This window comes from Anas platyrhynchos, chromosome 6, assembly GCF_047663525.1.
Source record: "Anas platyrhynchos isolate ZD024472 breed Pekin duck chromosome 6, IASCAAS_PekinDuck_T2T, whole genome shotgun sequence".
NCBI lineage: Eukaryota > Metazoa > Chordata > Aves > Anseriformes > Anatidae > Anas > Anas platyrhynchos.
The window spans coordinates 33,344,977-33,361,230 of record NC_092592.1 but is presented as its reverse complement, the minus strand read 5'-3'; the positions used below and the strand labels follow the sequence as shown (position 1 = coordinate 33,361,230).

The 16,254-nt window shown below is 37.2% G+C and overlaps 1 protein-coding gene across 19 annotated transcripts in view; it reads right to left on the bottom strand.

The window, feature by feature from the left end:
* ATRNL1 (attractin like 1) overlaps nucleotides 1-16,254 on the bottom strand; it is a 493,325-nt gene that overhangs the window by 441,291 nt on the left and 35,780 nt on the right. For all 19 annotated transcript variants that reach the window (XM_072039818.1, XM_072039827.1, XM_072039817.1 and 16 more), the window contains 4 exons: nucleotides 9,595-9,678; nucleotides 7,431-7,544; nucleotides 5,259-5,387; nucleotides 1,520-1,728 (listed from right to left, as the gene is read on the bottom strand). In XM_072039818.1, the coding sequence (XP_071895919.1) occupies nucleotides 1,520-1,728; nucleotides 5,259-5,387; nucleotides 7,431-7,544; nucleotides 9,595-9,678 (536 nt within the window). The remainder of the gene's footprint in view (nucleotides 1-1,519; nucleotides 1,729-5,258; nucleotides 5,388-7,430; nucleotides 7,545-9,594; nucleotides 9,679-16,254) is intronic.

Below are 16,254 nucleotides of genomic sequence, written 5' to 3'. Positions count from 1 at the left end.
TAGAAGATACTGACAGTTTAGAAACTGTAAAGAAAGAGCATTTAGATGTAATGTATGTGCTTGGATATATATAAATGCATAAATGTTAACAACTAAGTGTTCTCCCAGAGGCCATCAAGAAAGTTGTTTGGTTTTGTTTTTTTGTTTTTTTTTTTTTTAAAGGAAAATCTATTATAAACTAGTTTGCCTGGAATATGATTTAAAAAATGAATTTAAAAAAATGTGAGTTTCATAAAAACATGAGGGAAAAAATCAATTTGTCTATATTTCTACTTGCTGTAGGAAAGAATGGGAAGCTAGTATGTACAGAAACTCTAGATGAAAAGAAGCTATTACACATGAAAGTCAGAATATTGCATGAAGTCAACACACTAGCAAAAGGATGCTATTCCTACTGCAAATCCTATACACAATTTCCTTTTACAGATATATCTTTCAGGATTATTTTTTATGCACTAGTCAAGAGAGATTCTGGAGGACTCAGTAGCATGCCTGTCACTGGGTTGGTTCTATTCAATGGCTGTATTGCTAACTCACTTCCTTCAGCAGAATTCTGTGGATGCACTATCTTTTAATGAACAACTCCATCAATTATTAATGACATAAATTAATTCAATCTCATGTTCTCTTTGGGGTGTGGCAGCTAATAGGAGTAAAACAGCACTTTCAACATGTAAAAAGAAACAGCAGCATAAAAAAAAAGCTGAGTATGTAAAGAATGGGAAGACAGTGTATCAGCTAAGTAACCTGTAGGTGTTTTAATATTTCTTTTAAAAGCATAAGGCCAATTTCAGTACACAGCAAGCTAATCCAACTGAGATTTCTAATAGGAATAGTAAATGATACAAACGTCTAGTGTAACTATAATAAGTGATTTAAACATTTAAGAGCTTAAATACATAACCTTTAATATGAAACAATTATGTATAGTAGGGCTACTGGGAGTAAAACTACAGCACACATTCTTACAGTGCATCCATCACTCAGTACTTATCCACAGCCACACTCATAACAACACAACTTACCTTGTCTTCTTGAGAAACTATACAAATAAAACACAATTAAAAACCGGACACTGAATATGTATTTTATAAAGCATTAATGAAATACTGTGATCTGAAATTAAGAAAGGTGGGGAAGAGAATCAAATATATACAGAAATAGAAAAATTAAGCAAACAGAAAACTAGGCAATGAAGGATCTTAGTCTTCAGAAGTGCTCAGTATGCTCACAATTTTACTGCCATTATTTTTTCAAATTTGTGATCAAAAAAGATGAATGTCCACCACAAGAAAGGTTTGATCCAATATTTCTGCGCTACCTCCAAATAAAAAATACCAGGTAAAGCTCTCAGCCCTTTTGTTAAAAGGGACAGCTGTAAGTCGACATGACAGTTTACCTCTGTATTTTTTCCCATTCATGCTTATTCTTTAAAGATGTTAACTTGCATACTAAATAGGATGCATTAAAAGTAATTCTTTTTTGAAGATGAACTTGACTGTAAATTACAAAACCTTACCTTGCCAGCTATCATTGCATACACACAGCTTCTCTCCTGTCAAATCACAGTACCCGTGATCTGGACTGCCACAGTTGGCTTTACAATACGGAATATCACAGGCTTCTCCTTTCCAATACTTGTCACACTCACAGTATACCCGGCTTGGAACGGACACACTGGTTGTACACTTTCCATGGTCTGAGCAGTTATTAGGACAAGAATTAATTCTGAAAAAAAATATGTAAAATAAGGGATATGATAAGCCAAGGGTTGGTGAGAATGATTCTTATCCGACACTGTTCCAACAGTATTTGTTAGATAAGGCATGTTTTTTCTGAAAATTTTCTAAGTACTGACACAACACAAGTTTAATAATTTTACAGGCAAGGGAACTGAAAAAGAGTTCATCCAGGCTTACATACAGAGTCTGCAAGGCAGTTGATATCACAAACTTCTTGTACATTAACATGTGTTAACACTAAGCAGAAGGACAAACCCTGCCCGGACAGATCAGCATCTAACTTATTCCAAGTTTCAGTATAAGCTCTCCTCAGTCTGTCCCTTCAAAAGCTTCTTTCTAGGAACATTCACGCTGCAAGTGACTGCAAGAAGTAACCCTCATGAATATCACTTCGAGGAAGATCTTGGAACCCCTATTGTATAAACAGCACTTTTCCAAAAGTAGACTCTTAATGGGCTTACAAATTAGCTTTGAAGGGTGAATAGGCATCCAACAGGCAACTGCTGAGAGCAAAGCTCTTAATACAAGTGGTCACAATGTTGCTTGATTTTTAGTACAGTTCAGCTCTGCTGCTGCAGAGAGTTAGTGACAAGTCAGAACAGGAGAATCTCTGTAGTAGAATTAAGTCTCAAACTCTGCATCACACACATACATTTAGTGGGTTTTTCTGACTGGCTTTGTTCCGTGCTATAAGGCAAGATAATGTCCAACATCCAAGGGAAAATAAATAAATAAAGGAAAAACAGAATAAGGAAAAAGTATAAGATGGCTAATATCCTGAAATTATGTAAAGGCAGCACTACATCCTTAATAACAGAGCCACCTTAAGCTTGTCTTGTTAACTCCAGAGTCAAAGATGCAAGAATAGGAAAGATTAGGCTGGAAGAAACTGGTGACGGCTTTGGGATTTAGCATTTCTGTGATACACCCTACCAAACACTGAGATCACAGGCAATTGGACTCTCCTAAACTATGCTAGTTGGTTCCAGAAGTGTAGACAATTCCTTGGAGATGAGAGAAATGAAGGACATTGGTGTACGTGGGTCCAAGAGATTCCATGAACAGCGTATGCATCTCAGGCAGCAAGTACCTCGGGAAATCCAAAAAGGATCTGAAATCTCCTTTGATGACTCACAGGGAAGGGTTAGGTTGAAACTCCGAATAAACTGTTGCTACAAATCCCTGGCAACATTAACACAGGCTCCTCCCTGTAAATAGGAGAGCTGGACACCGTTTGCAGCATTCCTTGCTCTTACTGAAGAAAGAAAGAACTGAGAAAGGTAGGAATTGTTCAAGGTGGGCCTTTAACCAAAATTACTTGCAATAAGACAGTCAGGAGATGTGTTTTCATTTTCTGAAGACCACCTCTGAGGACTGATTCTGTCATACTACTGAAAAAAAGGGGGAAAAAGAAAATTCCACTTCTGATTTGCAAGCATCCTGGGGACATTTGCCTAATTTACACATTGCATTAACACCGTTAATGGCACAAAAAGTATAACACAGCTGGGAGAAACCTCTCCTGTTGACTTCACAGGGACAGCATTCTGTGGGAAGGGGAATAGTTAAATCTTTCCAGTAACAGAGATAGGAACAGTTTAAAAGCATCCCCTCTCCTACAGGCTCCTTTAAGGACACAAAGAGAAGGATAAAAACTGGATAGGCAGAGTTGGAAGTAGGTCGCCTAACTCCAAGAACACAAAGTTCTGGAACACATTGTTTGGGAATAACTGTTTGCAGCTGGCATGGCATTTCAGTCACAGATGCTGCACTCCTGTCTTCCCCCAAATAAAAGAACACAAGTAGCCTGCCAAGATGAAGTAAAAAAGCTGATTAGGGTACCAAACTAAGGAAAAAAAAAGGGTAACAGAAGCAGAGTAAAGCAGATCAGAATGACAAACAAAATTTAATGCAGCCATAACAAGCAATCACGGCTTGGTATTTCTTTCAGCACAAAGAGAGTTAATGTTGGCTCATTAAAAAAAAAAAAAAAAAAAAAAAAAAAAAAAAAAAAACTTGAAAAGTATTCATTGCAACATTAGAAACAAAAGAACAGAGTACATAAAATTTCATAAATTATATATTCCCCTGTACAGGTAATGGAATTAAAAACCTGGAAGATTTTTCTCTTATTTTAAATCTTACAAAGTAATAATGTAATAACATATAGCATGCACCGTATTACAAAGTCATAAAGAATGCCGAGCACATAACTCATTTCTTAAGAATGCCATGTCATACTGCCATTTGCTCTCAAAACAAACACAAAAGTGCAATAAAAGCTTCAGGGATAACTGAAGAAAAAAAAAAGTATCTAATTACATTAGGAAGTCTGCCAGGTGACTGCATTTTACTGATGTCAACTGAAAAATATTGAAAATACCCAGCCTTCTAGACTGCCATTTCTAATACCACATGTCTACAGAGGTTTCCCAAACTTTTATTATCTGGTGAAAGGCTGCCAAATGGCTGCAAATTATAGAAACAATCTTCCCATAGAAAACTTAAAGACCCTTTACTTAAAGGAGAACAAATCTATGGTCAGAAAAGCAAACAGCAATTTTAAATGAAAAAAGACACAAAAACTTATGTACTGCCACATCTGAAGTGCAGTGCTGGCAATCATATCCCTTAAAATGGTATTTCAGAATCTGAAGGGATTAAAAGAAAGGAACAATATCTGCAATCATAGGAACTATCACAAGAGCAACAGGACCAAGCAATCCTCTCATGAACCAAGCATCCTGTGTAATGATGCACCACATCATGTGGCACAAGCATGTTCTGAATAAGACAGAAATTGAAAACAGCTGGTACATATAAGGAAGAGGCACAGGTCTGTTGGATGCATCTTTAGGGCTGCTGACAGTCAAAAGCAAACCTCAGGAAAGCAAGCTTAGTTATACCAAACTAGATTTCATCAAAAAAAAAAAAAAAGTCCAGTTATGAGTTATGAAGGTACAAGATAGACTAAAATAGATGATAGAAAAGTACCCTAAAGGTAGAAAAGGAATGAAATACAACCCTTGTGGGTGGGCACAGAAATAAATGGAAGACTGGTGAAGGTGTCAAAAATCCACAAAAGCACATTCTGCAAGGAAAAAAAAAAGATCAAACAACAGATGACTCCAGTTAAAGAGAAGGGAATCAATGTGACAGCTGATATAATCTCCCTTCTATTCCATATGACAACTTTGTGTGTTGGATAAATACTGGAAGGGGAACACTTTCTAGTTCCATATGGCATGGGACAAACATACTCTTAGAGTGTCCATGGAGCTGCACTCAGAGAACAATATGATCCACTGTGTTGCTTTTTGTTTTGGTTTAACTACTATCTTAACAAAATTCATTACAACATCTAGCACCTTAGTTTCAGAAATAAAAAAAAAAAAAAAAGCATAACTCTTACGCAGTTAATAAAATAAGTAGATAAATACTTGCCTGGGTTTGTCATTTTCCTAAAAGGAATGCTAGTTTAATTATCAACGAAATTACTTTTTAAGAAATACTTACGAATAAAAAATGTTAAATCCAGTTAGATTATAAGCAGCATCACTAAAAAAGTGTAGCAGTGCATAGCCAGATGTAGTAACAACTTCAGGAACAGTTTCATTCCCACGCACTTCAGGGACTATTAAACCACTGGAAAATAAAAATAATAAATAATCTTTTTTTAAATCAGTCTTTGGGAAAAAAAGTGATGTATTCCAGTTGTTAATTATACAGACAAGGTAACTTATAAATCCAGGAGGGTTTTGGTGGTGGTGGTGTTTTTTTGTTTGTTTGTTTTTTAAATGTGTACAAAACTTGTCCAGGCCTCAGAAATTTCATGCCGGGTTTTCCAAGGAAACAAAACAAAGAGCTTCCCCCCCCCCACGTACTAATGCAAAATTTCACATCAGATTATTCTGAGGGTGTGTGTACAGTCAGTGTAATTTTTAAAACATTAATTTTGAAAAAGGTTATCTTATTAAAAACATTTTAAACCTAGAAGATACAATTAATTTCCATGAAAACGTTATTTCAAATCAAAATATATATATATATTTTTAGAACTTCAGAAAAATGTTCTCTTTTTCAGTAAAGACTGACACAGAAAAAATAAGCAATATGTATTAACAAAAGAGGTCACCTGCATAAAACAGTGCCACATTATGAGCATAAATCAAAAGTTAGAGAAATCCTAAAGAAAACATTAACAATCAATAAACTGAAAAAAAAAATAGAAGAAATTTGAAGAATACGGGGGAGGAACCTTCTCTTTCCTTCCATTCATGCTACAAGTCAGGCTCCTGAATGACACATTTAACAACTTCGCAACTTTGTGCAATTTTGGGGAGGAGGGGAGGGAGGGCAGGGAAATGCAAGCAGTCACATAATACACATTGAGAACTGGGAGGGAAGATGTAGATTGCAATAGCTGGGCAGGGAAGAGAGATGAGATTAGCTTTGTTGCAGAAACCATTATCATCTACGCAATTAGTATCTCTTAAAGCTTGGCAGCATAATCAATATTTCATAACATAAAATGAAATACAATTTCTGCCCCATGGGGGCGGGGTGGGAAGTGTACAATATGGGACAGAAATTACATTGCATTGCTAAAAGATATTTCAAAAGTATTAAAGTATTATTAAAAGTATTTCAAAAGATAAAACTTTTACTGATTTCCAAGGATTAGGATCCTTTGCCCTCATTTCAACTGCCCAAGCATGGAATATGGAATATTAGTCTTCGCTACCTTCAATAAAACTCTAATGAACTATAGCCCGCTTGCCTAGAATATCCTTTCTGGAATGCTTCCCAAAATACTAGTGGAATGGTAGGAACAAACCAACTGAAACATTCCACTGAAGTCCAGGAATGGAGGAAACAAGTTGAAATTCATATGGCCTGCTTTTTGTCTCTTAGACACATAGGAAATGCTGTGCCTGGATCTAATATTTGACCTCAACTGTTTATCATTATTTGGAAGGCAAATAACTGGTAGCTATCCAGTATGAGTTAAGTTCACTGTTTACTGTTGTTGGTTTTATTTCTAAACTACAAACTACTCATTACAAAGAGTTACAAGGATTCTAGATAGCATGAATTTGAAAACAGATTTAGTAGAGTTACAATTCTTAGCAGCTAACAAAAAGCAAAGAAATCCCATCCTTTCAGTTAACAGCAAGTTCCAGGACTTTTAAGAAGTTGGTAATTTCATCAACAACTCAGGTGATATTGCCCAGTTTAGCAATCTAAAGAAGCACTAAAAAAAAAAAAAAATAGTACTTAGGAGTAGCCTTCATATAAATTCCCTTTGCAAATAAATTTAGAAGTCATTTAGTAGCTATTCTTTATAATTTACAAGTAACGCAATACTGCCTGAGTAATAAATTACAATTCTCCCTTAAATAGAGTAAGATACTGACACTAGTGGCCACTGCCACATTTCATGCACATTAAAATGTAGGAGTCACTATTAGAAGTCTGCTGGAAAGTAGATTTCTGATTGCATATCTATGAGTATTAACTCTTAATACTGACACTGCATGGATTACAAACCACACAAGGAATTTATGCTATGATCCCCGAACCAAAGCATTTGGAAATTTATACAGCAATTTTTGCAGGTATAACTTTCCATTCATGTCCCCAGAATATTAATGGGGGGGGGGACGACTATCCAAGAAATACACTCACCTAAATACAGCTATTAAAGGTGCATATATTGAATCTCCATCATATACATACATATGGTCCCAACTACATTCTGTGGCAAAGTGATTAAACCTCAATCTCAGTATTGCATTAGGACTGGAAAAGAAGAACAACAACATTGGCATAAAAAATTATTTGCAGAAGTATTCAACTCATAAAATACAGAACTTACAACAAAATTGATCATGCAAGCATGACTTTATTAAAGCAGAGTACTAACAAAATATTTGAGTTAAAGAGCAAAACGTAGGGCAAGCAAACATTTCATTTTTATCTTAGAATACTCTTAGAATAACATCTGCTGACCAAGTCTAATAATCCCTGTAGTTAACAGGATACTTAGGTTCATGAGGCTTTTAACAAGTGTTCAAAACCTGTAATTTAAAGCCATTATAATATCTCATTTTATTATATTACTTTTATTTTACAATGTCAGGACTATCAGGTTTAAAGAGTCTTCAAGAGAAAACTCCCTATAAACCTTCATTTCAGTACTGTATCAATGACTGAAAGTAAAACTTTTAATACACAAATTTAAAATACCAAGTAATATTAATGATGAAAGGCAAGAGGGTAGAGTTGATAGTTTGTTTTTCATATTTCAAGGCTTACTTTACTAGTTAAGTATGAAAATATTTCTAAATACATTTCAAAATGTGTATTCTCATGCTTGTTACTGTTTCAAGGCAGAACTTTGTGGCACTTATGCAATGTACCAGCAAAACTCCACTGGCCCTTCAGGGAGTTTGACATCATCCTGTCCTACGGGAACTTAACATGAAAAGAAAAAAAAATAAAAATAGAAGTCAAGAAGAACACTCTCTTCCATTAAAACTGTCTTTAGTGTCTTCTGGAGTATCCACTTGCAGCTATTACAGGATACAGTGTAGCACCTCCCCTTGTTTTCTAGAATTAGCAGTTTCCCATCACACCTGGGGGGCAGTTTTCACCAGGTTTTGGGAGATATCTGGATGGGGACTGTAAATGTTCTGCTTTCCTACTGACAGCCTCAAGTGCAGTTCATCACTGGAAAACTTTTTGAGAAAGAGAGAACAAGCACGAGAGAGCTTTGAGAGAACCAAAGTGAGAGAGCTTTGGTTTTGTCCATTTTTTAAGGAAGATCATTTTATATGTATGTGAGTTCCTCATGCATTGACATTTTGCACCACATTACTGGGTTGCATTACTATCCCACACACTGTGCAGGATATTGTTTCCTCCAGCTAATCACTCTCCCATCTCCTGCAAAGAGGAGGAACAGAGTTAAGATCAACTTCAAAGCAGCGTTTACATACAGTCCTGAGGCACGCTTCTACTTCAGTGTATTGTAGTTCAGCACAGCTATTCCTCTGCTAGTTTGTGTAAAAAGAAAAGTCTAATGAGAAATGTAATGAGATAACAACAATATGGATATATAAAGAATAGTAGTAATTTTCTTTTGCAGCCTTAGCGGAACTCAGAGCTAGATGGATTCTTCAGCAAAATCCTGATCAATAGCCTGGGGAGAAAATTCCCACTGAAATTTAACGAAGTTGTGCACTTAGCAGTTAGTCATACCAGTGCATGTCTTGTTACGTGCATGTCTGTGTTTCTGTGCTGCATAAGCTGGAAAATTAGCAGCAGACACATGAAACACCTAAGCTGTATGAACTATGGACAAAATATGATTTTAAAATACATAAGGAAAACTGGAATAAAGAAGAAAACAGTTTGTGGAAACTAACTTCTGAGCAACATACAACCAAAAAATTAGTAGACTGGAAGCATTCTATACTTGAAGCCATTCCTGATTTATCACTGAAGAGTAAGATAATGGGTTAAATCACAGGATCCTGTAACCACTTCTGGGACTTGCATTAAGGTACTCCAACAGGCAGCAAATTTATCATCGGATTTTGAGAGCCTGCAGCACTGGCCAAATTCCAATATCACTGTAACTTTTGCCAGCAATTAGGATGGCAATGTAATTTGGCCAGCACTAAGCAATCCTGAAAATCCTTTTTTTTTTTTTAATCTTTATAATATTTAAGCTAAAAAAAAAACTGTTTACATTGTATCCAGATGCAACTTAAACTCATTCTTTAGATCTCTAAAATACACAGTACAAAACAGTCAGAAAATTTAATCTTTGAAAATGAATACTTACTATCCTTCAATTAACCATGTACATTTAGTTTTATATTTATAATTTATTGGTCCATCTGTTAAATATCCAGAAGGTTCTGTTAACCTACAAGAGAAAAAAAAAAAAAAACAATGCTGTAATATAGCAGAGACATTTCTTAAGCAAACAAAACAGATATCATCAAGATGCTAACAGATTCTTTCTGGATGGAAAGAAAACTGTGGGCAGAGGAAAGAGTTAAGTCTATTTTTGCATTTGTCACTACTTTTTATTTTTGCTTATAGAAAGTAGAATGCTAATTATTCTCTATCATTTTCTTCCCCTAATCATCAATCACAGGACATCTTTTTTCTTGACCAGTAATGCAGATATTACATTTAATTTAAAGTAATCCTACGGTTGAAATGGATCCATGCAAACATGAAGGTATTTTTCTGATGATTCGTTTGATTACTTTTTCAAAGGAGTACTTTGCATCTATTTGCTTTTTTGCACAGTATGAGCAGCCATGCAATGTCAGCCCAAAATATCAACGTAGCCCAGCATCCTGCCTCCAACAGCAGTCTACAGCAGACGTGCAAGAGTTTCAATACCCGCGTTCAATACCTCCAAGGACCACCCAGAGCATCGTACCACCTGCAATGCCTTACAGCACAGGGTCATTCTCAGGCAGATGCCGTGCCTTCATACTGGTTTGGGGTTAATGCTTCTCCTAGGAACGTGCCCATGTAAACTCCTGAAAATATCTGGAATGTAGAACTTCATCTAATATGTGGAATTAATTCTTGTGCAATCTCAACTGTTTTTACCTGAGCATACCTTCTGACAATTTCATTTGATGTCCTTAGTCTGGTGTTCAGAGAGACGGTGAACCACAATACTCTGTTCACACGCTCTATCCCACCCAAAACAGCAAATTGCATTGCCTCTCTCCCTTCTCTCCACTGTCCTGAGAAATCCTTGTTCAGTTTGCTGCTTCTTGTATGGGGTAACTAACTTTGGTCATCCCTGCTGCCTTTATTTAATAAATCTTTCTGTTCTCCTATATCCTGAGGATCAACACAAAGATCAGCATATTGTGCTCAAGATGCAAGGGAACCATAAATTTGTACAGTGGCAAAATAATGATTTCCGCTTCTTCTCTACTCCAACCCTAACATTTTATTTGCTCTTTCAACAACTACTGTGCTGACATTTTTAGACACAACTAGCTGTTCTGAGTGATAACAGAGTTCAAGGTTCACTGCTATGTGTGCAGAACTTTGATCCCCCTCCCTACACGCACCCTTTTCACATACATTACCTCACATTAATCTAAACAGATTGCTAAAATAGCAGATGAAATTCAATAATCTATTACCATAAAAGCCTTCTGAAATAGCTTTGTATTTTTGGCACACTATAGCTTCATTATTTGCCCTATTTTCCGCATCCTTCATAATTATCTTCTGTAGTTCAGGCCATAGCACACCTCTGGTGACCTTCCATCCTCAGGAAAACTGACTACCCTGCTCTTTACAAACTTACAACAATGACCAATGATGCAAACAAATAATCAGATACACTCATTTCTTTCACTGCAGTGTGGAAGGATAATGATGAAGAACAAGCATCACTGAATAACAGCAAATAAACTGATTTATTTCTTTACAAAATGACAGGACTTAAGTCGCTTAGAGGCAACGTTAATAAAACTGGCCAAGTGACAGCCAATTTTTCTTACCAGGAGTCCAGCTGAAAAGGAATTCAGTATCTGCTATCTTACTATCTTTGAAGCTCTATACATAAAGTTCAAAAATATTCCCTTTCATACCTAGAGAAAATTACTTATTTACATGTGAACTCATTCATATCAAACTCTAAATGCATAATTAACAACACAGGTCTATCATTCCAATCACAAATCCCTAAATACATAGAAAGAAATAAAAACAAGGGAGCAAGAAAGAGAAATTTACAAGACAGGGTACATGTGAACTCATAGGTTTTTGAACGAGCTCCTTCACCTGCCCTGGAAGACCCAGCTCCTTTGGATAGGCGCACTGTGAGCCACTCTGTTCTAGCCGCTGGTGGTTTCAATGAAAATCTTTTTTCCCACCACACTTCCTTTTGATGAAATGGGATAAAGCCCTGTACTAAGGGGAGCTGTCCAAATAAGTGTGCTTTGAAACATTTCCAAGGAATAAAAGCAGTATCAGTAAGATATTTTATGTTTCTGAACAAAAAGAAGCAGACAAGCAGCTAGCAACATGAACAGACTGGATAAAAATAGATATGCTTCAGTTCTCCAGACAAGAGAAAGTTTCCCCAAGTAAAACCTAATGCACTGAGCTGGCCTGAGTGCTGCCGTTCAATGCTCCCAAAAAGCAATGGTTCCTGGCAAGTGCTGTACAAATGCTGGGCAGGGGATAAGCAAAGCAACGCGTGAGGGGGCAGGGCTGGTAACCTGGACAATGGAGAACACAGACAACAAGTCATAGGTTGATACTAAGTCACGCATCACAGATTTTAAAATCAAGCTACTGTTATCGATGCTTAGCCCTTAGTAGAACCTAATTACAGGATGAGGTCCTATGCTTGAGTGTGTGCACGCATTTTTGTGGCAAAAAAGGCAGGACTGCATAAAATGCCAATCAAAATAATTTTAGTGCTGTCATATGGTTTAGATACAGATGGTCTCTCCTTCCAGAGCAAGCCACAAAACATTTGCTTTACTGCAGTAAAGTAGTATAAAATAGTATGCTTTCACAGGCATGACTGTTGGCTTCCTGGTAGCTCTATAATGCAACAGAGGTGACAAAGAATTGTTTTTATTAGATCAGTCCTTTGGCACTAGCAAAGCTCAAACTATTTCCCTTTTCACCTGGGCTGATACTTTTTGATAAATAGTTTTTCAGAGGAGTAGATAACCTTTGAAGCAGCTATTGCACTGCGCTAAAAATAAAGAATAAATAAGAGCATGACATTGTTTTGTAGTAACGGCCTGGGAAAGCAGTGAGCTAAAGGGGCTGTTCTATTTCCAATAAAGTAATTCTCCTCTATCTTGCCCTTTCTTTAAGTTTGCTGAGATATACCAACAACTTCTCTGTATCATTTTTCATTCCAAGCATTACCAACTCCCAAATCCTGTAAACAGTAAATGGGTAAGCAGCATTACCTTCACACAACTTTTTACCAAATGGAGGGCAATATCCCATATAGCCAGGTGCTCACGGACATTACTGCCTATGCTACATGGTAGAGGTGTCCGGTCGCTGGCAAGGGAAGGGCTACGAGAGCACCACAGAAGTGGAGAACCCAGAGCAATGCCTGCATGCACCTGCTCATTTCTAAGAGGCCTTCAAAAGAAGGGGACAGCCAGAAAAATGTTTATCCTACTTCGGCTTCTGCTTTCCAAACAGCACTCCCAGGAGAGCAGCTGATGCTGCAGACTGTCATTTCACATGGCAGGCCAGCATTCATAAACCCGGATTACTTGCTCACCAAGCTCAACAGCAGCAACCCACAGAGAAGACACGTGGCACCACAGGTTGTTTCATCCAGCAGACAGAAGCATACCAGCAACTCAAGGGCTAGAGGCTGAAGTCAACACAGGGCACTCAAAAGCAATGCAAAGGGAAATCTGTATTCCCCTGGAACATTAGCACTGCTGCAATGCAATGGTGAATATAATTGCATTACAATTCATACAGGTAACATTTATATTTACCAATGCAGTAATCTTAAATCACGACCAATGCAGTTCAAGACAAGGAAAAAGAAAAATATGTTCTACTTCATTCAGAAATTATTAGAGTAAAATGAAGGAGAATGAGATGAAGAGGAAGAAGGAGATGAAATCTACGGCCCACAATACATAAGATGTCAGAATAGATTATTAAAATGGTCCTTTCTGACTGTAATATTTATAGATGTGTGAAAAATGCAATCATGTCATCTCCTGTAATCTTATTGCAGAAGAATGATATTGTCATCTTTTCCAGAAAGGAGCACTGATTTAAACCTGAGAAGTCATCAGGTATTTTCTGTCAGCAGAGGAACAGAGACTCAGAAAGAAGAAACAAAAAGCAATAAGAAGTCATCAAACGGGGCAATATTAGAGATCCACTTACAGGCCTACAGCAGCCCAATTTAGTGACAATGCATCTTCCCACACAGCCCTGCCCCGAGACACCACGTTTCAAAGTGTTGGGCACATGGAGACCTACAAAGCTGCTGGTAGGTGGACAGACAGAGGTCCGAGCTTTAACGCAGGCTTACTGGGGGAGAAGCCATAAGGCGTATTCATAATATTACAAATACTCACTGATAATAAAAGGAGGAGTTATGGAGAGGTTTACTTATCTCTACATTAGAGTCATATTTCTGTTAATACTTTCATGGAGTGCTGGATTACTTTGTAACTCCTACTTCAGATATACCTGAATATCAGGGACAGCATACAGACTTTGTTATACCAGGCATACAGATTCAGCTCAGTATAGGTATCAGGCTATCAGCCAAGGACTATTCTCTTTATTGCCAGAAAACTCTGTTCCATTTCTTTTCTCCATCTTTTTTTTATGAAAAATGTTGTTATTTAAAACTGAAAAACAGTAACTGTGCTTCAAAGTTATAAGAGCAAATGCTCCACAAACACAGGGGCAGCATTTTCATGTTGCAAGCTGAAGGAAAAAATAGAAAAAAAGAGACTTCAAGACATCAACATTTAATTAAGAAAGAAGGAAAGTTTTGAACCACCTTATAGGACAAGCCAGAATCAGCACTCACTATGTTACCAGAAGGAAATAAACAGACCAAGAGGCCATTTCTCACCCATGACAGGAAGCAGCAACTACTCTGTGGACAATAAATGGAGGCATCGCAAGGGACACACGTATAACTTTCAAAAGCCTGAACTGAACCCTTAGCAGCTAAGGCACGCAAACCACTGCTACATAGGAGACAGCCCCAGGTGCCTGCAGGAGCCACTCACACTTATGGAAATAAAAGGATTCCTCCCTCCCCCCAACCCCCCCCCCCCCCCCCCCCCCCTTGAAATTTGTAAAGTATCCAAATTAAAATAAATAAATAAATAAATATTTTCCAGGCAAAAGTATTGATCAGTACCTGACAAAGATCCTAAGAACTTGCATTTGATTTTCCTGCATTTTTACGTTTCCTGTAGAACCTTGCTGTCAGCTAATTTTTTCATAATGGATGTTAAAACAGAAGACACTGAATATACCGGAGCTCTATTTTTCCTTCAGTGACTAATCAAGAAGAATAAATATTTAATACATTAAGATAACATTTGTGTATGCCAGTCACACTCCTCTACTTGTTACACACTGCTCTGCATTAATAGAGAAATGTATATTTAGAAGCAGTAAGAACATTCACAACTTGTCACATACCGACTAATTAAAAACATGTTCTTAAGTAGGTTCAACTTCACTCATTGACAAAAGTAACAGTTCTTTTTTGTAAAACATCCCTACTACTTAATTCAAGTTTTCAGTTCCCCCTTCTAACCCTTCTAATTTATTTCAAAGAAAACCAAGCTCCAAAACAATTTAAGAAACACAAAATGAAAATGACACATCAGCCTGTTTTCCCCCATACAGAATATTCGGTATTTCAAGGACAATTTATTTTTTTCTTTTATTAAAGATTGCAGTGATACATCATCTTTGAGTGGTACAGAACATTAAGGTTTAACTTCAGCAGGTGTTCTCCTTCCTCATTTACTGTGGCTGAAAGTGGCTGCTATTCCATATTCCATTTTTGTAGTGATTCCAAGAACTGCTGAAAGACAACTGCATTAACAGGAGACATTGCTCTCAAATTACAAGTGTACCAGGCATCTTACTCAGGTAATGTATTTTCACTTATGTAAACATGTAAATAAATAAAGTGAATCTCTTCCCTCCTCTGAGAAATATCCATGGCACATAGACCTTGGCAGCTCATTTACAATAGGGCATCACAGTGGTGTGACAATAAGCCCTTACAAGGGATCTATAAAGGGGCTAGAAATGGGCACAGTCCTGTGAAGATCTGGAAGACACATGAAGTGGGGAAAATGAAGACAATTTAGGAACATTAAATGTAAATTAAAATGACTATGGAAATACCATGTGAGGGCACTTGCGAGTTTTCTTCTCCTCCCTTAGTTGGTCCATGACTTTTTCTCCCCAAACCCTTGCATTGGCATTGAGTTTTAACACTCCCTATCCCAGGGCAGGACCAAGCACACTGAAACCTTTCTTGCCACTTATTTGTCTAATCTGTTCTTAATAATTCCAGTGACAGGAGTCTGCTATCTTCTTAGGTGATCTATTTTAGTACTGACTTATCCTTATTGTTAGAAAGTTTCTCTAAACGTCCAAGTTATTTTTCTCTCGATTCTACTTAAACAGACTACTTCATGCCCTGCTCAGAAGAAAGCGAGCTAATCCCTTCCTTTCTGCTCACCTTTTATGAACATTGACCAAGGCTTCTCTTCCCTGACTCAGACAAGTTATTCCAGCATTCCTCACATCACATTTCCAAGACTTCCCTCCTCCAGAGCTTCTCCAATATAAGCATCACAAAATATCAGCCATACTCCAGCCATATCCTGGCCAGCACAGCAATCAGAGAATTGTTTCTTTCCCGCACTTACTGCTGCTGCTTGGCCTCGGTGTAAATAGCCCAAGA